Source organism: Vanacampus margaritifer, chromosome 1 (genome assembly GCF_051991255.1).
Source record: "Vanacampus margaritifer isolate UIUO_Vmar chromosome 1, RoL_Vmar_1.0, whole genome shotgun sequence".
NCBI lineage: Eukaryota > Metazoa > Chordata > Actinopteri > Syngnathiformes > Syngnathidae > Vanacampus > Vanacampus margaritifer.
Genome location: NC_135432.1, coordinates 45,880,502 through 45,906,814, shown reverse-complemented (window position 1 = coordinate 45,906,814; position 26,313 = coordinate 45,880,502). Strand labels below are relative to the sequence as shown.

Genomic DNA, 26,313 nt, shown 5'->3' with positions numbered 1-26,313 from the left:
AAGTGCGTATTTTAATTGAGTGTGCCTTTATGCACAGCAGTGGAGCAGAAATGTTTTGACATTGAGTATTTCGTTGGGTAATATGTTTTGAATGTTGAAAGTGTTCATCTTTTTTAATAAATCTTGATTTCTTTAACTTTACGCCTTGAATTGAAATCTATTAAAAATAGATGCAATCACCAGGTTTGACAGATCACATTGTATGTGCTATTATAATCTAATTACATTTCTCCTCCCACTTTGCCAAATAGTGTGTAAATGCCGCATCTCGCATATTCATTGAGGCAAACATACTACCTGGATTAGGGCTATTTTATAATAATCATAATAATAATAATACATTTCATTTAAAAACAGCACCTTTCAGAACACCCAAGGTCACTTTACAAAGCATAAAAACACAGCAAAAGATAAAAATGAAGCTATTGGAAAAGCTGTTTTAAATAAGTGGATTTTGCACATTTGAAAAACGCAGTCCTTAGTGCAGCACACTATAAGTAAATCGGGTTGTACATTTATCTGTGTGTGTTTACTGTGCTATGAGGTCCAAATGCTCCTGGTCCGGCCCATCTGTCAAAATTTCAAACCCATTGTGGCCCGCAAGTCAAAAAGTTGGCCCACCCCTGAACTAGCCTATCCCAAAAGTCATGCACTACCCGAGAATACCAGAGAAAGGAGGAAAAGGGAAGAAAAAAAAAATTCTGAGCATTATCGGCGGTACATCGAGGCTAGGGAAAGGCAGGCGTAGGGCTTAGATTGGGCTAGTAACTAGCCGCTAGTTACTAAAATAAAGCTTTGGAAAGAGTATTCCAACCTACTTTCACAAGGCACTAAGAACAGGGGAGCTTTTCATAGCTAGCTGAGACACTAAAGAACTGATTTCACGCAGCATGTCATTCAGAAGTAAACACTTTAAGTGTACATAATCCTTGAATTACCGTTGCCAATCATTTCACGGTTTATCTAGTCTAATTCCACATGGCGCTATCGGTGTTACGGGCTAGAATCGTACCCATAACTCTTTGACTGCCAACCGTTTTCAGAAAAGTGCTGTGGGTGCCAGCTGATTTAAGCATTTTGAATGATCTTTTAAGGTCCACAGAAAATTTTGTGATTGGACTATGGAAACACAGATACTACCAAATGAAAGATTGAACTCTCATATTTCATCAGAAAAATAAAGTTTGTTTCTACCTTATTCCGTTTTTCAATAATCAACAATAGAAAATGGTTAGTTTCACCCACCTCTGTTTTGGACCAAAATATGGAGAAATCATTATTTCATGTACTTTTTGTATGACCTTTTTTTTTCCATGAATGATGCCACAAACACCTAAACAGTGCTTTACTTCTGTAAAACACTACCGCCAACAATGAAAAAGTGTTTTTTGATAGCAAAATACGTTTATTTACATTCAACAGTGTAACAATTTGACAAAACAATTTGGCAAACTATTTACAAATGTATGCAACTGTGGTACTATTTACAATTGTGTGGATGTTTCAACTACAGTTTTTCTTTTTGTGCAAGGAGACGCAGCAGGATTTGCACAACAGATTAGTTTCACTGCGATTGCCCCTTCGCGTGCAGACGCTACACTTTCTTGCCGGCCTTTTTTTCCGGGGAGTAGCAGGTATATACTGCAGTGTATGTTTGGCCATGTTGCCATCAATTCTACTCTCAGGATCATGACGGTGACCTGGTGTTGCGTCTGGCTTCTTCATGTCCTTCAGTTCCTATACTGGGTGGTAGATGTTCTGATCCATCTTATCCACTCCATTCATGGTGGCATCGTAGTCCAGAACCAGTGTCTTCTCCGTGATCAGACTGTACCCACTCCTCCGATGAATATGCATTGGACTCAGGGTACTCTTTATTGTCCGATTGAACGTCCGCCTGTGTAGAAGTGCTCGGTTGTGCACCGCGTTTTCCGGCGTTAGCATCGCTAGCCGGTGAGGCTTTACGACGTGATCGAAGCCGCCGCGTCAACGCTTCCAACTTCGGCGTCAACCTCGGAGTCACCATCATCATCATCGTCGTCATCAATGTGCTCTTTAGCATTGGTCGATGCTTTTCGTCTTTGAAAAAAATGCTCAACCTTGAGCTGCTTGCAACCGGTCGCCATTTTTGCTTCCTCAGCCATTCTCCCCTCAACACTCTAGCTCCGCCTCACGTCTTCTACTGACGCCTACCCGATCTTGCCCAAAGAGAGTCATCGCTGCCATCTAGTGCCCATAAATAGTCATTATACTAACTCGATCTGCTTGATACTTTCAGCACAGCTGGCCAAGGCTTTCCTCCACCCGTCCCCCGTCCCCCCCCCCCCCCCCCCAAAAAAAAAACAACAAACATAGTTAACGTCTTTTAACGTTTTTGGCAGCCCTCATTTGGATTTTACTAAACGCTATTAAACGTTTTTGGCAGTCAAAGAGTTAAGTGTTCCACCAAGCGTCGGTAGCCAAATAGACCGTAAACCATAGTATGTTAACTTCTAGTCAGTATTCGTTAGCAATCCTAGCGATTCAGCAGATCCAGGTTCAACCATTCCTGGTTGATTCACTACAGTAGTCATACCAAACATCAGGATTGTCATCAGCATAATTTCCTAGTAGCCAACAAATCATGTGAATTAACTTTGCTCGTTGTGGTGTTAACTAGGGGTACATCAAGTTCATCTTTTGTCCATAAGGTGCAGCGGGGTATTGACCCCCCTTATACACACCTGGTGCTTTTACTCATCACAGTCAGTTGGGTCCGTTGACGGTGTCGAGGTGTCAGTCAAGGGTCTCGCTTAGGCCGCTGGATCTTGTCCACTGGTGACCCCCCCTTTGTCAGTTTCGCGTGCGCGCCGGTCTCGAGCGTCGTTTAGTTGCAAGTCCGGGCATTCAAAACCGCAGACTTTTGATTTGATTTTGGTGGACCCATCTCAGTTGATTCTCCTGACATCATTTGTTCATCCTAATTTGGTAGGCGACAGCTTGTCAGCGATATCATAGGGTCCAGCCCAATGGAGAAGAACATTTTGGGTGACGCCCCTCTGGGCTCGCAGTGTACTAGCATTCGGTTGCGCGAACAAATGGTACCACACTCGATCACCGATTTGAGACTCCGTTTGCGATGGTTTTCTGTCGTAGTAGGTTTTCTGACCTTCGATGCTTTCTTTAAGTCATCGTTGGACAAATGCGAACGTGGCACGCAGGTGGGTTTGCAGGTCCTCCACGTCCAGGGAGGCCGTGTCCGCCATAGCTAGTTTGGCTTCTACCAGCTGGTACGTCAGGTGCAGGGGAAGCGTCATTCGCCATTTGGTCATCATTTCAGAGGGGGACACCCCAGTGGATTCGTGCGGGTGGCTTGAATCGTCCTGAGTATCAGCGGGAGTCGGGTGTCCCAGTCCCAATGGTTAGAAGACACAAAGTTTTACAGCAACTTCACCACGGTGCGATTAGTCCCGCTCTACCTGTCCTAATGACTGCGGGTGATGGCTAATGTGCAACCGGGCCTTAATTCACAGCATTTACCAAAGTTGTTGCATTACCTCAGCTGTGAACTGTGTTACCCTGTCTGAGTTGACCCGTGAGGGCAACACAAAACGGGAGAACACGTAATTCATCAGCAGGCATGCGGTGGTGTGCGCTGTGTCGTTTGGAGCAGGAAGACATTCTACCCACTTGGTGAACGCGTAAACTACTGTAAGAAAGTATTTATTCCCTCCCAGCGATCTGACCAGGGGTCCCACACAATCAATTTGGAAATCAGACCATGGGAAGACGCCTCCTTCATGTTGGAGTAGTGCTCGGTGACTCGGGTTTGCTGGCCGAAACTGGCAGCAAACCAGGCATCTTTTAATGTTGGTTGCCACGTCGTTATGCATGCGGGGCCAGTACGCTATTTGTTGTAGCGCGGTGACGGTAGCCTTGAATCTGCAGTGGCCTGCATAAGGCGCGTCGTAGGCAAATGTTAGCAAGACCCCCCTTTGGCTCCGTGAAACCACCAACCGCAGGGCAGGCGAAGATGCGGAGTCACCAAACAGAAAGCCTTTAACCAGCCTTTACAACACGGAGAGCAAGTCTATGAAGTTGCTGTCGTCACATAACACGTCAGGCGAGACGGGGTTGGTGACAGGGTCAGGCAGGTGTAGACGGATTTTAAACAGCGCAGGTTCGCCGGCTTGCTGGGCGACCAAGTCAGAGGTCCGAACGGGCGGTATACACACTACGGGTCCCCGAAGTAGTCCGTGCGAGAGTGTCGCAAGAAAAAGCGGCGGATGCAGCGTGGCGACGTGTGAGACTGTGGAACTCCAGGATGGGTTGGGAGGCAAGCCCAGAGTTATCGAATGTCCAAGAAGTCCCGTTCAGGGCCCCTTGCTTGGCTAACGTATCTGTCAGGTCGTCAAAGTTTTCATCAGGTCCCGGAACTTTTGAGTGTACCCGGACCTTTTTCCAACGGACGTGCGTATTATTGGAGGAAACCCCGGGGTCGCACGCCTCAATGAGGTCACGGGTTTAACGGGTTTCTTCGCTGGCGTAAGCAAAACATTTCGAAGTCACGCCGGTGGTGACAGGTGAAGGTGAGGCGGTCATAGTTTGAGTCAGTGCAAATAACCAGCACCGTGACACCGTGTTCAATTGCAAATTTGAGTGTGATCAGGATGCCAGCAATTTTCGCATATCGAGAAGAGTGGGGGCCCAATTGAAATTGCTGTGGTTTGCACGGTGTGTCGTTGACCCAAGCGATGTCCACCTCAGCCTGCACCTGGGTTTGGTGGTGGTAAAAGCAGCCATCCACATAAGCCGTAGGCATGTCCTTGCAGACATGTTCCTCAAAATAGCGGCGACGCATGAATTCCAGCATCAGTCTGTCGGCGGGGTCGAGGAGGTCAACACACAGTTTTGGCAAATCGCTAGATTGGTACGCAGCGTTTACTTTGAGTTTTTCGCGTACTGGACCCGCACGTCGTAACTCTACCGCCATAAGCCAGCCGGCAATGCGCGCGTTCGTCACGACGCCGTCTGGAATGCGTGGGTTGTTGAAAAGGGTAACCGGATGATAGTTTGTATCCATAGTTACTTTTTGGCATCCAATGTAGTTTGAGAGATGTTTGATTGCCAATACTGTGGAAAGCAAGGTTTTTTTCACAGTCTAGAGTCAGAGTATTTCAACTCGGGGCAACATTTTACTGGCGTACGCCACGACACGTCTGTCCTGGTCGTACATTTGGTCTAGACCCGCGTTCACACAATAGTCGGAGAAACCTGCTTCCAAGAAAAATTCCCTGTTGCGATTGAGGTACGCGAGACAGGGGGCGGAGCCCAGCTTTTGTTTTAACGTATTCATCGCGTTGTTTTGTTCGACACCCCAACCGAAGGGCATGTCTTTCTTCAGCAGGTTAGTAAGACGGCGTGCAATGTCAGCAAAGCGTTCGATGAACTGGCGCGGATAGTTGCAAACACCCAGAAAGCTGCGGCGTTTCGAAACATCGTGGGGGTTTTGATGTCAAGAAGGCCTTGAATACAGCTGGATTGTGTTTTTTTCCCATTCGGCCCAACCAAGATCCCCACGTAGTTAACCTTTGTGCGGCACTACTGACCTTTCAGGAGGGACAGTTTGGCGCCTGCGGAAGACAGCTGTCCAAGAACGTGGTTGACATCCACCAAGTGATCATCCAAAGAGGAGCTCCACATCATTATGTCGTCTAGATAACTGAGGTTGCCCCTGGCGGCGGCGTCGGGGCACGCCTTGTTGAGGAAGATGTTGAATTCGGCCGGTGGGTTAGCATAGCCAAATAGATACCGGGTAAAGGTGTATTGTTTGTTACCTAAGGTGAGTGCCAACTTGTATTGATCCTTGGGGTCCACTTGAACAATGTTTTCATCGTTGGAGGGACCAGCAGGGTTAACTGTGACAATTTAAGATGGCCTAGTGAGTCTTCAGCCGTCGGCGTCTTCAGTCAAGAACAAGTCAGGTGGAATATGTCCAACCACGGGCACACCTAGAGTGGCATTGTAGAAGTCGGAACGGATGGTTTGTCCAGACTTCTTGTTTGAAAGACTGAGAACACACACAAGAGGTTCCGAGTTGGTGAGGAACCACAGTACATTGTTGATGGTGTCTACCTGGATGGAAAGGCGGACAAGCAAGTCTGCACTCACCAAAAGGGTTTGGGGGCGTGTCCGGGACACCCAGGAAGTAGTGAGTCCACTGAAGGTTTAAGGCACACACGCTCACTGCAGAAATGGAAAGACTGGGTTCCATGTTCAACGGAAACCGGCAAAACTTGGAGACAAAAGAAGTGTTTGGGTCATGATCCCGCAAGTCGTCAGCAAAAGCTGTAGAAATGGCTGATTTGTCAGCCCACAAGGCGAGGGCAGCGTCACAGACGGGTGTACCTTGCACCTGGACATCTCCAATGATGCGAGGGGCGGATCAAGGTCACACAGGAAGATGTCAGCACGGAGTTGCTCAAACACCGTGGTCGACATCACCATGACGTCTGCCACAGGATCTACGAGGGCTTCGTAGGTCAGAGCTCGTTCCAGGGTGACGCACAGATAGAATTTACGAGCTATCCCCCTGGTGGCGACTTCCATGCCCGTCAACTCAGGCCTGATGCAGAGCCAAGGGATCAGGACACACATCAGCAGGCTGCCGTTCCAGCAGTCGGTTGACTGCGCGGTTGGAAGTCATTTTTATCAAGTACAACTTATCTTCCACGGTTGCCATGGCAACCTCTGGAGTTAGTAGTTAATGTCTTGCAGGTACTCTTATGTGTTGAGGGACCCCTCTGGTTTCAGTTCGAACTTGGCAATGTTTCGAGCCAGCATGTCCAAATCCTTCCAGGCCACGCCCATGTGCCTATCCAACAGGGGAGTCGACATGGGTCCACGTTGGAAACTGTCAGCACCTGATGGTTCCAAGCCTTGTGGTTACGCGACCACTGGCGGTGCCAGGCCTAAATCAGCGGTGGTCACAGATGGCGTCCTCCAGGTGGCTCCGGACTCAGGTGGCAGTTTCAGTTGTGGTGCTGTGAATCTGGGCCCAGGAGGTATATGTGGGGGTGGAGCTCCTGGAACGTGTGCGCCTCATGAAACCTGATTTAACTGCCGCCCGAGCTGCAACTCATGTTTAATTTGAGCTAACTCTGCCTCGTATTCCTGCTGGCATTGTTGGAGGTGGTTAACCTCGGCTTCAGTCAATGCTAATTTTGTTCACAGGTCATACGAGCGGTCCACTTTGGCATTGCGCTCCTCTCTCAAAGTTTGTACTTGGAGGTGCTTTACTTCATCAGTTGACTGAGCTAGCAACGAACTAACCCGCACGTAATTTGCTTTGCCTTGTCGAAGTTAGCCTTTTGATGGTGGTTCAGTCAAGTCAGTCACCTCTGATTTTAATTTGTGAATTTCATCAGCCGCGGTTTTCAACAGTCTTTCTTGTTGTCGATTTGTGTACTCGGCGGACGCAAGAGCTTGGGTCAACTCGCCAATCTTTTGAGGAGAGTGTTTCACCTCGCAGTCCTCTATCGCTCAACTTCAACTGCGCCGCAAGGTTCAATGTCAGACAGTGATTAATTAAGTGATTAATCCTTCGGGGCTTTCGTTTCAGTGTCACTTATAAGTTGTGCGAGGTTATTGTTAAGTGTGTCAATATCAGCATTCTTAATAGAGTCGGCGTATTCAGGTAAGACGTCATTAGTCAGCTTCTGAACCAGCTGGGTCAGAGTTTCCAAGCTCTCACAGGGGCTAGGAGTTTCTCGTGGTGCGGCCATGTTGTTGATTAGACTTTTACTTGCGTTTAGTAGTTAGTTAGTTAGCGTACACACTTACCTAACTACACACTAGCAAACTAACCAAAACACACACAAAACAGAATGACAGCGAAGTGTTAAAGCAAGGATCCCGTCAGTTAACAGTAGCACTAGTATAACTTGGATTATACAGGAGAGAAAAAAAATCACAACAGTGCAAGTAATCCTGTTAATTGGTTTGGCCCCAGTGTGTTTGTTTGTGCAGCCGCGATACTGTCACTATACCACCTATTAGACTAGAAAGCTTAGAAGGCTAGAACGCGGTTGATTATTAATATAATAATTAAACACTAGCAGTCAATTAAGCCTACGAGTGTGTTTAACGACGCGGATAATCACTATTATCCTGAGAGACCCACGGTAGCTAACACCACTCGGGGGGGTGGATGCGCAACACGGTGTTCAATTTACAAAGCAATGTTAAGTGGGTTAGCACTTGCATAGCTTATACCGCAGAGCGGCCACCGGCTGTAAACAGCAGCAGTGGTTTGATTGACAGGCAATGACGAGCAGATCGGAGCTTGATGTTGCTCGTCCTGCAGCCAACTCTCGTCCTGCAGCCAACTCTTGACTGACACCCTGTCAACCTCTGAGGCTTCACACCACAGTGGGGCCGCCTCGAGGCGTGGCTCGCTAAATAGGCAAAGTGGGGGAGGTACTCCACGCCCCCACAAACCACACAGCTCAAACTTCACAAGGACTATGGCGCCACCTCATGAAAATGTGTACACGGTACAGGTATGCAGCTAACGTCTTAGCTTCCCTGTTTTAACCCACTCTCAGTGAGCTAATTTGGAGTCGGCGGCTTACGGAAAGCACACTCGCGACTCTTTTTGACATATCGCTGGTGCAACTTCCATTTCAAATATCTCACAGATTTGGCAAATCAAATCGTTCCTTTCCACCTCGTTAAATTGTTCCTTTCTTATTTATATTAGCTTTATTTGTATCCCTTTTCTTTTCACCGTATGACAGTTAGGTAGGCAGTGTTTTCATTCTGTATGTAACCATAGTGTAAAAATGCATGCTTTTTCTAAATCTTAGTTTAGTCTCAATCGTGCTTGTCTGAGTGGATTAGTAATTATTTTATTAATACAAAGAACCACGAACATTGAATGTGGCGACTTCAGATTATGAATAAATAAATGAGGATTTGGATTTTATTCATTGTGTTTCTCCAAAACTGAAAGTAAACAGATTGTGGTGCCCCTATAGGCGATTGAAGGAATTACAACTTCCTCAAGCGCTGATCAAATTACTAATTCGTCCAAAAGACAACATCAATTATCGCTACAAAAGTGTTTATGTTTCCAAGGAAATAATTGCTTTAGAAATTATTTCTGGCACCTGGGCAACCCAAGTTTACACAAAAATGAAATTTTGTAGGCATATAGGCTGTTGTTTAAATTTTTTTTATAAATAACACTGAGAAAGCGGGGCTCGAACCCATGACCACACGCTTGAGGGGTAAAAACACTAACCTGCAAGCCACGCGGAACCACACATTTACCCGGGTGAATGTGCAACGTGTAGTCATCACACAATTCATGGCAACGCTTGGTCCTTGTAACCGCTTGGTATTCATAAAATGGGTGGATGAACTTCAGGTAGGTGATAATAATGTGTTTAATGTACGGGCACTTGTTTGTCATGTCAGAGAGCTTCTTTGTATGGGTACATTCCTTTCACGTCTGCGGAGTCAGCTAGCTCGGGAGAACCAACGATTTTCATTGTAAGTATTGAACATGTTTATTATTTAAGATTGTCGGCCCCGACTGGTTTTGGACCCAATTATCGGGACAAATCCACTCTTAACACAGCTCAAACATAAAGATAATCTTATAAGACAATCTTGTACGACATATGATTGTCGGGCGTTTGACATCCTTGGTCGGGAAGGGGCAAAATCGGGACAAAAACAGCCCAATTCTCTCGCTTTCGTTAAAAACAACCAGTGTTGTGTTTGGCAACTGTGTCACTCGACGGTTTCTTTCCCCAATGAGCTACCACCCTCAGTCACACAGTAGGGTAACTCCAACTGCTAGCAAGCTGCACATCATTGCAGGTAATCAGAATTTTGTTGACCAAATTTTGGTGAAGCCATTTCTTTGTCATACTTACGGAGACACACATTTAATGATTTGTCCAGAAAAAAATTTAATAAATAAATCTCCGTGAATGACCAACAGCCTATGTGATATGCAACAAATATATTAGATGTTCGATACCACTCTTTTTCAGATAGATACCAGAATGAGTACTCAACTCTTAAGTAGTTACCAATACCGATACAAATTACTGATGCCACTTATACTTTTGATAAATAAAATTTTCCCCCCAAAAACTATGAAAGATACAAGAAAAACCTATATTTCCCAGTATAGCGTTTTTCATTAACATTGCAAGAAATTAATGGCAATTTTCTATTCTTGTGAGTTCTAATTTCTTGTTCTTGATAGAGTACCGATAGCTGGAAATACGGCCTGGTATCAGCCTGATGCTGATCCCTGGTACCACTACTCACCCATCCACATATATATTAGGGCTGGAATTTTTTTTGAAAACTGTTAAAACCAATCAGTTAAATAGTTTTGGTTCGGTCCGTCTGCGTTCTGTTTCACGAAAGTCTTGAGTGCTAACCCAATATGGCGGTGTCCATGGTTACGATGGAGTCCATGGTTATGGCGCGGGTCATGGCATATGCGTCATATCCTTCCAGCCAGCCAATCATATTACAGCAGGGCGGGTACAGCCTCTGGGGCTTGTTCTCAGCTACTAGCGTTAAGCTAAGCCATCACTATCGCGTCTTTATTAATCCAACGCAAGATTTCTGGTAAATAAAACGAACGTCCGAATTACAACTGGCTGTAAATCGCTATGTTCATGCAGGGTTTTTCCTATGTTGAAAATTCTGAGGCAGCCGCCACCACTGAATTTGCTCGCTACCTCCAGCCTGAGTGACTGATATCGCTCAACACAGCCGCAATGACCCAGCTATGTTGATTGAGCTCGGCAAGCAATGTATTTTAACTGCAGTTGCAGCGTTGCGCCATTATGGATGCGCTATATCAACAGCAGTGCATAGGAAAGACCCGAAGCAACAACCAAAGAAAAACAGTTTTTTGTTGCTGTTGTTTTTAGAAACTTTATTGTACTGAAGAAGAAACAGATCTACAGTATTTCCTGGTTGCGAGGCAGGGGTGCCTTACTGCTCCAGCCATCATCGCCAAAGCCTTAAAAACACAATAAACTTAATAGTGTTTTACAACAACACTGAACTATATTTACTAATGAATATGTACTAGTAGATGAATTTATAATGATTGTAGTAAAAAAAATTAAAAAAAATCGCAGCCGATTGCACAACACCGGGCCATCACAAGCGCTCCAGCCAGCCACAACACGGAGCCTCCCTCGGCGCTGGTCATGGCTCCAGCTTTTGGTATGGCGGCTTTAGAGACCGCAGGAAGCCTTCAGCTGCCCGGTTGAGTGAGGACTGCTCGCTGTGGACTCTGCGACGCGGCCAAAATTAATGAAACTGATTGTGTGTTCATTTGAACTCTCCATTCAGAATGAATAAGCACTCGCGGTGAGCTTCGCATGCCTGTAGCAAAATCATGACGGCAATATTACCTCCACGGTGGAAATGCAAAATGTTTGTAGTCATATATATTGTGCATATTTGACATGACGCTGGCAGGCTGTCGGGAACCTGGTTGTCTTGCTAGTAAACCTAGAAATAGATTTTTTATCTATATGAAAGCTTCTGTGCATTTGATGGGCTGTACTTTAAAATGTCGCCACATCATGCAACGGAAATTCATATTTTAAATTAACAGTGGCCAATACTTAGTTCCCACATACGTTACGGCAGAACTGTTTTAATGAATGAATCCTTTACACATGATAATTGCCATATCCTTTTTGGAACAATTATTATTAGGGGTGTAAATATCTCCAGTCAAGATGATTCGATACATGGGGTGCGAACCGATACAAGGACGGTTTGATTTTAAAATGGAACGATTCGGTTTGGTTCGATTCAGTAGGATTACGATTCGGTTCCATTCGGTGCAACGATCATTTGATTACTCGACAACTACAGTCATTTCTGGACTATAAGCCGCTACTTTTTTTTACTTGCATTCGATCCTGCGGCGAATACAAAGGTACGGCTTATCCATCAGATCACAAGGGGGTGCACTATAAAGGAAGCACAAGAGCGTCAGGCAGAGCAAAACAAACCAAGTGAGCCCAAATACAGTAGGAGAGACTTTGTAGCCTCATTATGGAAAATAAAGTAGCGGGAACCTGGTGCGGTAACATTAAAAGACCTGCGGCTTACAGTCGGGTGCGGCTTATATGTGTAACAAATTCAAGTATTCCCCAAATTTAGCTAGTGCGTCTTAGTCAGGTATGCCTTATAGTCCAGCAATTACTGTTGTCAATTGCCAAATTCACCTGTAAGTAGTGATGGGCGAGTACCGATACCAGGTATCAGTGCCAATATCAGCCTTATTTTAAAGTTCTTTCATGTTTAGCCAATAATGTTTTTTGAACATTTAATTGAGTATGGTTTTCATTCAATATTTTTCAATACTTTCGAATGTAATCCTCAAACAGTACACTTATTTTCCTATATTCAAGCACAGTGTTAATGTTTGATGCAGAATACAATAATAACTACTAGTTTATTTTAGGAATATATCCTCTACCTCGTTTTTAAGAACACTCAGTTCAATTATGTTATTGTATTATGATGCTGGTCCAAATGATGGTACAGTGATTTTTTTTGTTGTTGTCATGATTACGGCATTACAACTGCAGTTGCAATTGTAATACCATTAAGACGACAATTATGTTACGTAAATCAGTGCTGATCTTAAATGGAGAAGTACGTGCACTTGACGAGTCGACGACACAAGAAAATAAAATGAAAAGGGTTCCAAAACTGTTCACAACCATGTAACATTGGATGTTGTACTTTCGTGCTCCTCATCCATCCACGATCCTGGCTGACTTGCCGCTTGTAAAAGCATCTGATTATCCTTGTTTTACACAGTTTATTGGCATTTGGCACAGATAACTGGTATCGGTAGTTGCTCATCATAGTCAGGATGGTACTACCTCTGCCTCAATTTGAGCCAGGAAAGAATCATGAATGTCATTGACTGAGTTGTGTGTTTTGTTACAAACAGGAACCCTTGGTTTAACCCGAAGATATTCAATGTTAGCATAGCACGATGCTAGCCGACGTCAGTTGTGTAAAACAACTGGTAGGCATATAGACCACACCGTAAATCCTCTCAAAATAAAGGTGGAAGTTTGCAACTAAAGCACATCTTGTCCGTTTCATTTGAAATCCAGTGTGGTGGTGTTGAGAGCGTGAATGAAGAGATGAGGTTGCATACTTCCGAGCATCAGCTAAGTTCATTCACACATCATGTAGAATCAGAGTAATAGTATACATGACATATTACTCTATCCCTATTAGATATGACTTATGACATATCTCTGTCTTATGTTCATCAAATAAGACTTATTTAATAATTTTTTCTTATAATAGTATAATTACAATTTGATCTGAGAGTAATTCTAAGATCGTTGTTTGAGCCATTGTTATATTAATAGATTTTATTTGTAACACACTTTACATCGGACCCTCATCTGCATATATCATCCAACCCAAAGTCTCAGTCAATTTTGCTTGTGTCTTTTAGGGTGTAAGAAAGGCTCTGGTGGGGGAGGAGTCTCAGGTGGACCACCTCAAATTTCAGCTCAAGGAGCTGTTCAGATTCTCAGAGGACTCTCGCCACATTTCTGATGATGTCCTTGGTGTGGTCAAAGAACACCAGAGGTATGTGTCCAATAGCTTGTCTTTCTTTGCGGCTTCTCATTTGCTTGTGCATTTGATTTTGGTTTCAGTTTCAGTTTAGTTTATTAAAAGGACAATCTGCAGTAACATTAAAAAGATGGCTGCAGCAGATTTAGCACAATGCTAGTTTCCATCTCTAGCCCCCAAAGAATAAACTAACAGAACATGTCCGTGGCAGAACAGACAGAATTATAATAAGTCCGCATGCAATCGCAGCAAAGGGCTACTTGGTGCAGATCCTCTCCTCCGTGGTGACAAAAACTACCCTACTAAAATGACTGCTTTCTCCAAGTTAAACGGGAGTCACCAAGTATGCTAATCGCTCATGTAAATTGCACTCAGGAATGACCCAAAATAAGTGCTTGAACGTACAGTAGACTTCACTGAAGTCTGGTTAGAACTGCGTTGAGGAGCACCAGTAGCTATGAACAGAACATTAAAACTACAATTAATACGTATTCTAGACTGAAAATAAGATGACGGATACATTAGCTTTTACAGTTGGATTGAGCACACTAACGCCTGACGTCAGCCATGACTTCAACCTTGAGGTCTAAACTAAATTAATATCAGCAAGCATGTTATTGAAATTGTTATATCCATAAATGTAAATTTCTAAAACTTTATTCAAATTATTTTCGATAATTATTTTAATCTTCTAATATTGCAACAAACAAGAACAGTCATTTGATAACTAATATCCATGCAAAATTATATTTAAAAAATACCTCTTGGAGCTACCTAAATGTTTTCTGACCTTTTTTAACAAAAAATGTTTACCTTTTCACAATTAAACCAATCAGAAATACGCCATTATGATTTTTACACTCACCATTACAGTAAAAACACCAACAGAGTTAACACCATGATATGAATTTCACGCTATATCACAAAGCCTGAAGTCTCTGTTTGAAGCAGTTAAGTCTAGAGCAAAAATATGGGAGTATGGGAAAGATATTTATTTACATCTAATATTTTTTTTTTTCAAAGAACATGTACATTAGTACAAAATGTAAAAGATTTCTGCCATGTTGTAGGTTAATCACGCGACATCACTGGGTTGCCAGATAACCGCTACACAACAACCGCTACACCCCAAAACACCTGGTTTGTGTATAATTGTTAAATAAATAAATAAAAACACCCCCAAAACAACACAAAAGAAGCGGCCGAATCAACGGTACTTGGAGTATTGTAGAAAAGGCAGTACCGTCACATTTTTAGAATCTTGGCATGGACTTGGTTCCGGAATATCGGTTCTCGTTACAACCCTGGTTATGATCAAAAACCTCAAAAAATTGCAATTTTCTCTTCTCTCATCAGGGATTTTTTTTTTGTTGCAGCAATTCGCATTAGAATAGACCTATGTTTCATCATGAATCACATTCCGGGCGAAAACACTGACAAAAAGAGCTTGTTGCGTCATGGCCCTGGTTGATCTCTTATACTCTGCTCCCACCTGCTGGCCATTTTTTGTAATAACTACTATTGCTTTAAGTCACCTCTTCATGTCAGAAGCTGCATCAAAGCCTTATGTATGCTCTTGCATAAAAAAATCATAAACAATGTGTAAATATATTTTTGGGAGTGAAAGACAAAGTATTAAAAAAACGTTTTTTACACGTTTTTGGGTTTGAATGGGTTAAGTAGTGCAGTTTTTTGCTTTCTGTTCATGAATCTCAGTATTACAGCTGGTTTTAAATGTTTGTCTCGACAAGGCAGAGTGTCGCAGGCTTCTATATCTTTACTGTTCAAGGACTTAGCTTTGCTGGCTACATACAGGCCAACTGTTTCTCTATCGTCTCCAACTTCACTAAATTCCCTTCCTGACGCTACAGCCCTGGCGTAGGTAAGCGGTTTAATATCCAATCCAGTTATGATGACAATCATGACATCATTCATGCCAAATGACAACTTCATAATATTACATTTTTCGCCGGTCCCGAACAGTATGCAAAGTTTAGTGAGTTTTTGTACATATTTTGGTCCCCAAAAATGCGACCGTAGTAGAAGTGGAAGAAGACGGGAGAATAGCAGCAGTTGCTGCTCGGGCCTTAATAGTGCATCAGATTTATAGGCCGCTTTCTCTTTCGCTTTTGCACGCTTGTAAAAGCTTGTCAAATTCTTGTTTCTATTACAGTGTGAAATGCAGAGCAGCAAAATTGTGCTCTGCATCTGAGTCCGGCCTGAGAAACACGCTCCAGGATCCATTGCTTTTCTTTGCACGGTGGAGGAATATGGTCTCTCAGGCTTTGGAGGCTTCTGCTGAGGTCACAGAGTTCTCCCACATTGTCTTGTTGGTCCAGAATATAGAGGTAAAACACACTTCGCATATTCTAAAATCGGGCTGAAAAGCTATTGTTTTTAGGATATGCCATGCTTTTTTGTGTGTGTGTGAAACAATAACAGATTACATTGAGATGGATAAATAATCAAACGTAAATTTGTGACTGTGTGTGGGTTAGCGACTGGTTATAAATATAATATTTTTGGATTTTTTAGTTGTTGTTTTTTTAGGGCCCGAACGGCGACCGCTGCAAGGTCCCTATTGTTTTTGTAGACATTTTTTTCTTCGTCGTATTTTTTATTATTATTCAAATTATTCACATTTTGGGGGACCAAAACATGCATGAAAACTCACCACATTTTGCACTCACTACGTCTGGTGAAAATGTAGGTATTTTAATTTAATTTCGAATCGCTACTGCCGCCTGTTGATGAAAAATAAAACTGCACACACCGTTCTTCAGGTACACAATGCGCACAAGACGTCACACCCGTGAGAGGGCGGGACATTCAAACCTGAATCCAGTTTGAAGACTATTGGCCAGAGGCTTTCAGAAGTACCCACTGGCACAACAGTTAAAGCCTGGTTCACACAGCAATATTTTAAAAATGTCAGCAAACTTCCCAACTGAGAGACGACAAGAAAAAATCACGGGAGTAACAGTTTTGAACACACATACAGTGTGTGGTGTGCAACCACACTGCACTTCCTGGTTTCGTCACAGCTGATTATCCCGCCCCTAACACAATATCGCTTTGTGATTGGTCCGTACAAAAAGTGTACTGATTGGTGAAAATCAGAAGGCTGGGTACAAGATGTTTTGACAAGAGTTTGGGAACTCACAAATACTGCGAGAATTCAGCTTGCAGAGCAAGCAAGGAATAAGCAGTTAAAAAAATTGATGGATAGATAGTCCTCCATACAAAGTAGCCTTAGTCCAAAAATATTGAGAGAAAAAAAGGAAAGAAAGAAAACCAGGTAACAGCTGTCCAAGTGCCAGCCAGGCACTCATTGCTAATGCTAACCGCTAGCTGCTAACGTCAAAGATTTGTGCCGTACAATGATAGCGTAATTAACTAGTGGTTAAATCAAATTAGTGATTCATTATGAGTTCACGATAGCGTTGTGATGATGTTGGTCGCAACTATGTAATGTCAATAAAAACTATGATAACGAGATCCGAAACGTCGAAAAGGTAAATCAAGCTTGCCATCACGACGCAGGCCAACTTTAAAGTCAACTAAAGCTAGTTGCATTGCCATATGTATTATTTGGTAAGCTTTATTTTTAAGTTAGCCTTAGTATACGCGGCAGTACGTTAAGTATGTTTCTAGCTTCCTTGACATGTCTGAATGATGGGGTCGGGACAAGATGCAGAAAAAAATCCTTTATCATTAATTTAAGGACTCATATCACCGCTAGTTGCCAAAATGCTCCCATACAAGCGACTTACGTGATCCACAAGGGTTTTCAACTTCCTCTGCTGCTATTATGGTGAATGTGGATTGACCATGTTTGCTTGTTTTTTTTAATTTTTCCACCAACCAATCCGTGGAACGTGTGCGATCCGAACCATGGGGCCTGATCCGTGCGGATCACGGATCAATGATGATCTGTTGCACCACTACCGCATGTGCACATAGCGTAGTTGCTGTGCATTGTAATCAGTGCATGAGACACCAGCAGAAGTGTCAATGAAGCGCTGTGCCAATATTAAAAAATATTTCTTAAAAATATTGAAATAAAATCAACAAATAGGTGAAACTGTGGGTGTTGAACCGCGAGTATGCAGGACAGTGGTCCACTGTACTTTTGACCAGCAAGTCATATGTGTGTCATAGGCATGATGGGCCGATAACCGATTTAACGATTTACCGTGGTTTTGAAAAGTCAAGGTTTCAATAACCACTAATACTGTCTGTCACGGGTAATGAGCTTTTTTTATTTGGCGGGAATTTCAAAACAGCGCACAATATGATGGGCGTTACAGAGCTGAGTTAAAAAATGGCCTCTATGTAGTTAGTTGCGTTCAACTTTTTTTTCGTATTCTCTACTGAGCTGTGCACGAGGAGGAGAACGGAAGGGGCAGGTGGGGGTCCGGCAGAGAGACATACGTGTGTGTGTGTGTGTGGCCTTCGTAGTTTGCATTATCCATAACAAAAAAAAAAGTGTTCATGTGTAGGTGCCAGGGTGTCCCTATGTACAACACGAGTAATTGGGGTCTGTTCTAAAAATAGATTATCAGTGATGGGACACTGTGTCTAGCAAAGAACAGTTTAAACTAGGGATGTCCCTATCACATTTTTTTGCACCCGAGTCTGAGTCACCTGAACCGATACCTCGGCAAAGATTAAGGAGAAGAACAAAAAAAAGAGTGCTTCCAATTTTTATCTGTACAAAACCATCCCAATAATTTTAGGAGGTGCCATCAGAGGTGCACAAAATAATGTTGCAATTACATTTAAATTTCCTGTCTTACATAAATAAACATACATTTACCAGGCTTAAAGTACTCCGGCACAGTGCCGGATTTCCGGCGTAAGAGCCACCAGCGCAATGACAAATCCAGCGAAATCAACAGTTTACATGTGGCGAATAATTGACACGTATGGCAAAACACCGCCAATGCAAAGAGAAGGCCAACTTCAAAATAAACCATCCCATAGCAAGTAATATGTAGAGCGCAATGCTAATGAACGTTTTTATTTGGAAGTTTTTCCCGGAAGCGTTTTGACAGTCGCGGCGCAACGGATGACTTGACTCGCCCTGCGGAACGTGTGTCTGCCATTCAAAACAAAACAACTTCGTACAGAAATCACGTTCGATCGCCAATTAACTAAAGGAAGACTTAAATACGCTGGCATTGTAGTGCACTGTGCCTGTTGCCAGTGTTTTGGGTTTCTACAGTGTTAGCGTACTAACGGTGCTAGCGGCTGCAGCTAGAGTCATCGGACTACTTTTCAACGGCAGTCTAATCGACGTAATGATTGCACACTTTGATGTTGACGGACACAGTTGCCGTTCCAAGAGATCAGCTTAATAAACAGAGTTCACTCAATTGTGCAGTTGACGGTCAGCAAAATCACAACTGTGGTTCTGATGTCACTTTGTCTCACAGACCAACTACTCAACTCGGAATTTCATTTCATACAAAGTGCTGTACATGGAGTAAAAATCAGTCATGGAATAAAGACAGGTAAAACAAAAATAACACCAAATACATTAATAATTATCTTAAGTGGGTAAATGAATAAGTCAATAAAATAACATAAGTAGGTAAGCAAATAAAATAAATAAATTAATAATAAAATACAGCAGGCACCATAAAACATTGAAACAATGATGAGTCTCATGCCAAGTCAAACGCCAAAGAACAGAGATGTCGGGAGGTTGCCTAATATTTAACAGAAGGTCATTCCAAAATCCATGGGGAGAGGTTTGTTTAAAATCTCCTGAACTTTTTAGAGAGGAAAATAATGTGCTGTTAAGAACAATTTAAGAAAAAAAAAAACATTTTATAGAAAAGAAAGTTGGTTGATCATTATTAAGTGGAAATATATTATTTATGTCTTCTGTATTCATAATTGTTCTTTCACCATGCAAAAATAATTTTTTAAATCTAAATACCTGATTATTCAATAGAATTTTCCGTAGGATATTTGAATACCTAAATATTCGACAGCTGCAGCACTAGGGGGGACTGTAACCCGCAGTGCTATACTGTACTATACAAAATATAAATGGATAATGAAAGAGATGACCTGGCGCTTGGGGAGGACTGGCCATCGGGAATTTCGTGAGTTTCCCAAATGCCCAGTCCATCCACGGCGAGGAATCAAACAGTAATGGCTTGATATCGGTCAAACAACGAATCGGCACATTGGACACTGCACCACTGCTCACCCGAAAAAAGTTCAGGCTCAGGATTTTTTTATACTTTAAGCATTTAAAAATAAAACATGAAATTCCACTTATTGCTGTAACAAAAAAAGATCAAATCAATTTTACGCAGTGCAAATGATACTGAAGTGTTTAACTCTACTTGTGAGAAAATCCAATTTCAGGGTAATGTGTATGTAATACAGCCAAAGTAGTCTACTATTGAACTGACAGACAGTTTCACTTAACAGCATTCAATGCCTTGCCTGTCTTTCTATCTTGGATCCACTAAAGTGGTGATGCAGTACAATGGCTCCTTTTCTACCTTTGAAAAGCGGGTCTCCACAGTCGCTAGCAGAGCGGTTTTCATGGTTCTCACACCCTAGTCAGTGGTCTGCTCCCGTGAAAGCACACGTCTTCAGGCTATTATATGTAAGGTTTATTAAATTTGAATAATATAAGATAACAAATAACGTCTTTGTAAAATATTGAACACAAAACAACCTGTTATGGCAGGGATTACATCTGCTGCAGTTGCAGTCTCCTTGCTCACATCCCTCATCAGCTCTTCAAAAGGAGACAACACCTCAGCTGTCTTCTCCATCAGGGTCCACTGATTTGGTGTCACCATGGCTGGGAGGCCGTGGTCAGCAGCATAGATGCTGAGAGTCCTTTTTTGCTCCAGAAGGCTTTGTAACATATAAAAGCTGCTGTTCCATCTAACCTGCACATCCTCCTGCAGGCGCTTAACTTCCATCTTCAAGTCAATCTGAATATCTTTCAGACGTAAATAGGCGTGAATGTTTGAAGTGGCCCACAATTTTCCTTGCATGCCAGTGTGTCTGCAATGCTACGCTGAGAGAGCAAACCCTCATGCACGACAAGCTGAAGCGTGTGAGCGAAACAGCCCCGACTTAATACTCCCATATCATCCATGGCTTTCTTCATATGTCACGCATTGTCTCGCAAAATTACGTGCACCATTTCCTTCTTTATTCCCCAAGTGATAAGCATCGTTTCTATCGCTTCTTTCACATGCTCCGCCATATGCAAGCCACGAAAGTCCTTGGCATGCAAAGTTACACGCTGTAAATTAAAACTAGCGTCAACCCATTGCGCTGTGACACTGAGAAGTGACATCGGGCACACCGACAAACTCCAAATGTCCGTTGTAAACCCCAAGGCAGGCACGTCTCGTAAAACAAGTAGGTGGTCATGTACCTCCTTGTCAAGACCCGGGAAAACATTGTTGCAGAAATAGTGACTAGAGGGTATCTCATACCGCGGCACCAGTTGCTCCAAGAGACGGCGAAAGCCAACATTTTCTACCACGTACAAAGGTTGGTCATCCAACGCGATGAATTAAGCTATCATGGTTGTGATTTTCTTGGCTTTTTCTCTACCTTGGACATTTTTTCTTTGTTCTGCAAAGTCTGTTTCAGCGTCTTTACTACTTCCGTGGCTGCAGTAAATGCGACATGGAGTGCTGGGTGTTTGTATTTCAGGTGGCGTATTAAATTTGTTGTATTTAACGCACTCCTGTTCTTTCCGCCACGCGAAATGCTCAACTTTCATACATTACAAGTTGCCATTAGGCTGGTGCCGCTTTCCAAGTCAAAATATTTCCACACCGCTGACATCGTTGCTGCTACAACTACATGAAGCTAGTTTTCAGACACAACTACCAGAACATTTCACGCTTGCTTTGTTTACTTCCGGTGTTGAAGGCTGTTTAGCGATGGCGCATAGTTAAAACATTTTGTTTGGCAATATTTTAATGAAAACCAGATAATTTTTTCCCGATACCGATCAGCTGAAAATGCTTACGTGATCAAAAACCGAGTCCCCATCATGTGATCGGGACATCCCTAATTTAAACAGAAGAAGAATGGTCAACATTTATTTACAGTACATCCATCCATCTATTTTCTTAACCGCTTAATCCTCACAAGGTTCGCTGGGGTGCTGGAGCCTATCCCAACCGGCTTCTGGCACACCCTGAACTGGTTGCCACCCAATCGCAGATATGCGGGGTACACCCTGAACTGGTTACCAGCCAATCGCAGATTTATTTACAGTATTCATTTAAATTTAACATGGTACATGTTTCTTCGTGTATTTTGTTTAATAATGAAATAGATTGCGGGAAAAACAATGCTGTTTTTATTTACCCAAATATTTAAACAATGGACATTTTAGAGCTGTCATTGTAATATTGTGATACCACGATATTTTTGCTCACGGTTATCATACCGTCAGAATCAAATATTGGCCCATGCCTTGTCTGTAATGTGGTCTTTTTTTCTGTTTACATTCAGCGGCTTTTGACGGACAGCGTCCAGCTGCAGGATCGTTTCAGTCAACTCAAGACAAGGGGGGACTTGCTAGACTCTGTGTTTGGTCCTGAAAGAGCTGATGGTGTGCAGAATGAGCTGAGTACTGCTACAAGGAACAGAGAACTACTGCATGTTCAGCTTATGCAAAGAAAGGGAAGACTACAGGTGAGAATAATCTAAAACTTGGATCCAGCATCAGATGTGTTGGGCTGCCTAAGGTTAGAGTAAAATGCTGTAAGCTACTTTAAGAATGTCAAGCAGGCTGTTAAGGGCTTTTTGGCTACATTAATGTTTATTGCATCATTTGCCAATCATTTATTTGCCTTTGTCCATGTTTTGGAAATTGTATATAGTGTTCCCTCACGTTTCGCTGAAGTAGAGGTTGACCTTTTTTGTTTCTTTCTTGGGGGGTTGATTTACACATCTGTTTAGCCAATATGAACCGCCCTCCCCACCCCCACCCCACACACACAAACAGCGTACACTCTTTTAAACACTTGTTGCACTGAATGATAAATTTAACTTTTAACTCATTTGCTACCAAAAACTTATAAAACGTTCTATTTTAAATATTGCCATTAGGGGTGTTCGAAAAATCGATTAGGCAATATATTGCGATATTACACCGCAGAATTCTCTTATTGATTCAATATGCAGCCGAATCGATTTTTAAAAATCAATTTTAGATGGAAATATTTAGGGTGTACACTTAAAGCATTGAAGGATGTTATATTAATCGAACATTAAGCCTTAAAATTTGATTTCAATGTTGTCCAAACAGTTTACTGATTAGTATTTTCGAAATTTGAGTTTTAAAAAATCGCAATAATTGACTTACAGATTCGTATCGGGATTCATCTCTACCAAATCATGACCTATAAATCATGATACAGATCGAATCGCAAGCTACTAGGCAATTCACACCCCTAATTGCCATGGTCCCAAAAACGTATTGATAATTTTTTTTCATGTCTTTTTTTTTTTTTAATGCTAAAGCAGAAGGCTTTGAAGTAGCCTTTGACCTAAAGCAATGGCAGTTATTGAAAAAAACGGTCAGCAGGTGGTAGCAGATTTTGAGAGATCAGCCAGGGCCATGTTGCAACAAGTTTTCCCCCACGGTGTTTTCAACAGGTTTGTGAATCATGATGAAACTTAGCTATATTCTAATGGTAATTGCTGCAAAACGAAAACAGATACAAGCATACTTTTTTTGTCCTGATGAAAGAAGAGACACTAATCTTTCTTTTGGTAGGTTCCATATTTTTATAGCAATAGAACACAGTATCCTGTTGGCCTTGTAAAATCAGTCAAAATCCAGTTAAATCCAGTTAGCCGGGAGCAAAAGGGGTTGCTTCAGTGAACATGGCTGGGAGTTGAATGAGTTAAAATTCAAAATGTAGAATAAATACCAAGCTGCTGATTTTAGGATGTGTTAATAAATTAATGTAAGAGGATGTGCACTCTGGGAGCACACTAGGAAGACGACCATGCAAGTTGGTCACAATCTCCCATAAATAAGGACATGGGGGAAGAGGGGAAGATTTCCTTTTAAAATCAATTATCATTTATTTTGTTTTAGAAACATAGATTTTTAACAAGGAATGGTCACACCAATCGCTAAAAGTTCTGACCACATGAACATGATGAGAAAGAATCCTTATAATTTATAAGTGATGCAATAACAGAATCGTTAGCATATTTGATGAAGAGGCTGTCCTTTGATGACTCTGACACTCATTTGTACATAAACCAAATAAAAGTGGTGAGAGAACACATCCCTGGGGGGAACCGGTGGAAGATAAAAGAACATCTGATAAAACACTATCTCTCACTGTGTTAATGTTATAGGTGCTAAAGAGCCAATCTGCTAAAATGTGAGGTTGTATGCAATTATAAGCCAAAAAGCAAATGCGCAAAATTATTCATACCATCCATATGGCCTTGTACAGTATTCAAAAGAGTGCATACAGCATCATCATCACCCCTATCAGTCCCATAAGCGAATTGAAATGGATCCAATTTGTCCTGTACCAAACCCATAATCTCATCTTTGATAATTTTTTTTTACAAGGCCTCCATGACAAAGGAAGTAAGTTATACAGGTCTGAAATTATTCAGATTTGGGCCGTTTCCTTTTTGGCACTGGAACAATTATTGAGTCCCATCAGGAGGCGAGGGACCTTATGAAGATAAAGAGACTTATCGAAGAAAAAATTCTAGCCAATGGTTCTGCACAGCTCTTCAAAAGGCGACTGCTGATGTTGTCCGGAACATGACTTTTTCTATCTTTTACTCATATAAAAAGTTTCAACACTAAGTTGCTGCTAATATGTATTCCTGACAATTGTGGGGGAATATACGATTTTGAGATTTTTCCCAAAATAGCTTTCTTGAGGTCTCTATTTTCATTTCCCATCAGCATAAAAGTTAACATTGTAGTAGAAATGTATGAAAGTATGCAATTATTAGGACAAGTGCATTGGTAGCCAACAGCATTGGTAGCTGACTTTAGCTAGCAACGTGTCTCGGAAACCTGCCTCGAATAACCCTAAGTTTCTCGCCTCGGACGTCACTTCACAAATGATTGATATCAATGGACATAGCAACCAGTAAAAGTCGAAATACAAAATAAAGTGACCATTCAGCACGAAAGTAAACAGAAGACGCACGACATAACAGCATCCTACCTTGTTGTTTGTAATCGAAATCGAGATCATCTTTAATTCCGGAATCTCTTTCTTTGACGATTCTATTTCTACTTTAATGTAAATGAACTATGCACCTAGGAGACAGGGAGAGACTCGAAAGCTAGGAGCAGCCTGCCCTGCTGCACCTGTACACCAGAGTGAAGCGACAGAGTCTGATAAGTGTAAAAGTTGTGAAATTCTTTGTATGTGCTAATGTAGGCCAATTTATTAATGTATTGTAAATTTACTCAGGAATAAAAGTGGCTAGAATTTCATGCCGGAACTCCCTGACATAAAGGTCGCCATGCAGCCAAATTTATTATTATTTTTTGGGTGGTGTGCGTGTGTGTGTCAAACATTAAACCACCGAAATGCAAAGAAAACTGCGTATGGCACAGTTATACCTATAACACACAATAAAACAGGTCTTACACATGCATTAGGCTACTGCATTAATTACACTTACTGTAACATTGTTGTAACAAGGCATATGTGAGAAACTTATTTTGATTCAAAATTGTATTTTTTTATGATGTGCAAAATAACATAAAAAAACCACCGTTGTGCACACATTGACGTGACTCGCCAGATACACAAAGAAAAGCTGGTGGACAGAACTCCGTCATCATCACCACTGCTCCTGCGCTGGGGCTGGTGTCCCGTCCCGTTGCGTAGAGCCAACCAGGTGAGCCAGGCCTCTCCAATACTGGCGTTCTTGTGCCAGCAGATCTGTATCCTTCATGGTAACTCAGTGTCGTTGGAGGTCGTCCGCTATGATGGTTCTGAGAGCCCTTCTGTCAAAGCCATCTATTCTTGCGGCCAAGGTCTTACATTAGGGCCATGTTTCTGAACCATAAAGGAGAATGGAGAGTACGCTGGTGTTATAGATTCGGAGCTTTATCGTGTGTGAGATGGTTTGGTGCCGCCAGAGTAGTTTCCAAAGGGACCGCAGGGCAGAGGCTCCCAGGGCTCTCCTGCGAAGAATCTCTGGTTTAAGATCCCCGTTATCAGTCACCGTGGACCCCAGGTACACAAAGTTCTTCACAGGCTCTACCGTGTCATTACCAAGCAGGATGGGAGGAGGATCAGGTCCCTCACCAACATGCATGAACTTGGTCTTGGTCCAGCTCACATGGAGACCAAGCTTTTCTGCCGCTTCACTGTATACACTCAGGACGTCCCTCAGCTCCCTTGTTGTCTGGAACCTACCTGGAGACCGTCCCGCCAAGGGTTGACCCTACCAGGAGCTAGCTCCAGACGGTATCGCTCTCCAGGGTCACTGGAACGCACAAGCCCCCTCGCCGCATCAAGGCCAAGACCCAGAGGGGGACAGAACTCAGTGGAATAAATAAATAATAGATATTGGTGGAAACGGATTACGCTACACAAGCACTCTGAAACAAATCAGAAGCACTTTTTTTTAACTTTATTTTTGTAACTTTTTCAG

The 26,313-nt window shown here is 42.5% G+C and overlaps 1 protein-coding gene across 8 annotated transcripts in view; it reads left to right on the top strand.

Moving 5' to 3' along the window:
- Positions 1-26,313, top strand: part of syne3 (spectrin repeat containing, nuclear envelope family member 3) — a 148,674-nt gene that overhangs the window by 77,297 nt on the left and 45,064 nt on the right. For all 8 annotated transcript variants that reach the window (XM_077575292.1, XM_077577705.1, XM_077576959.1 and 5 more), the window contains 3 exons: positions 13,523-13,659; positions 15,818-15,992; positions 22,162-22,344. In XM_077575292.1, coding sequence (XP_077431418.1) covers positions 13,523-13,659; positions 15,818-15,992; positions 22,162-22,344 — 495 coding nt within the window. The remainder of the gene's footprint in view (positions 1-13,522; positions 13,660-15,817; positions 15,993-22,161; positions 22,345-26,313) is intronic.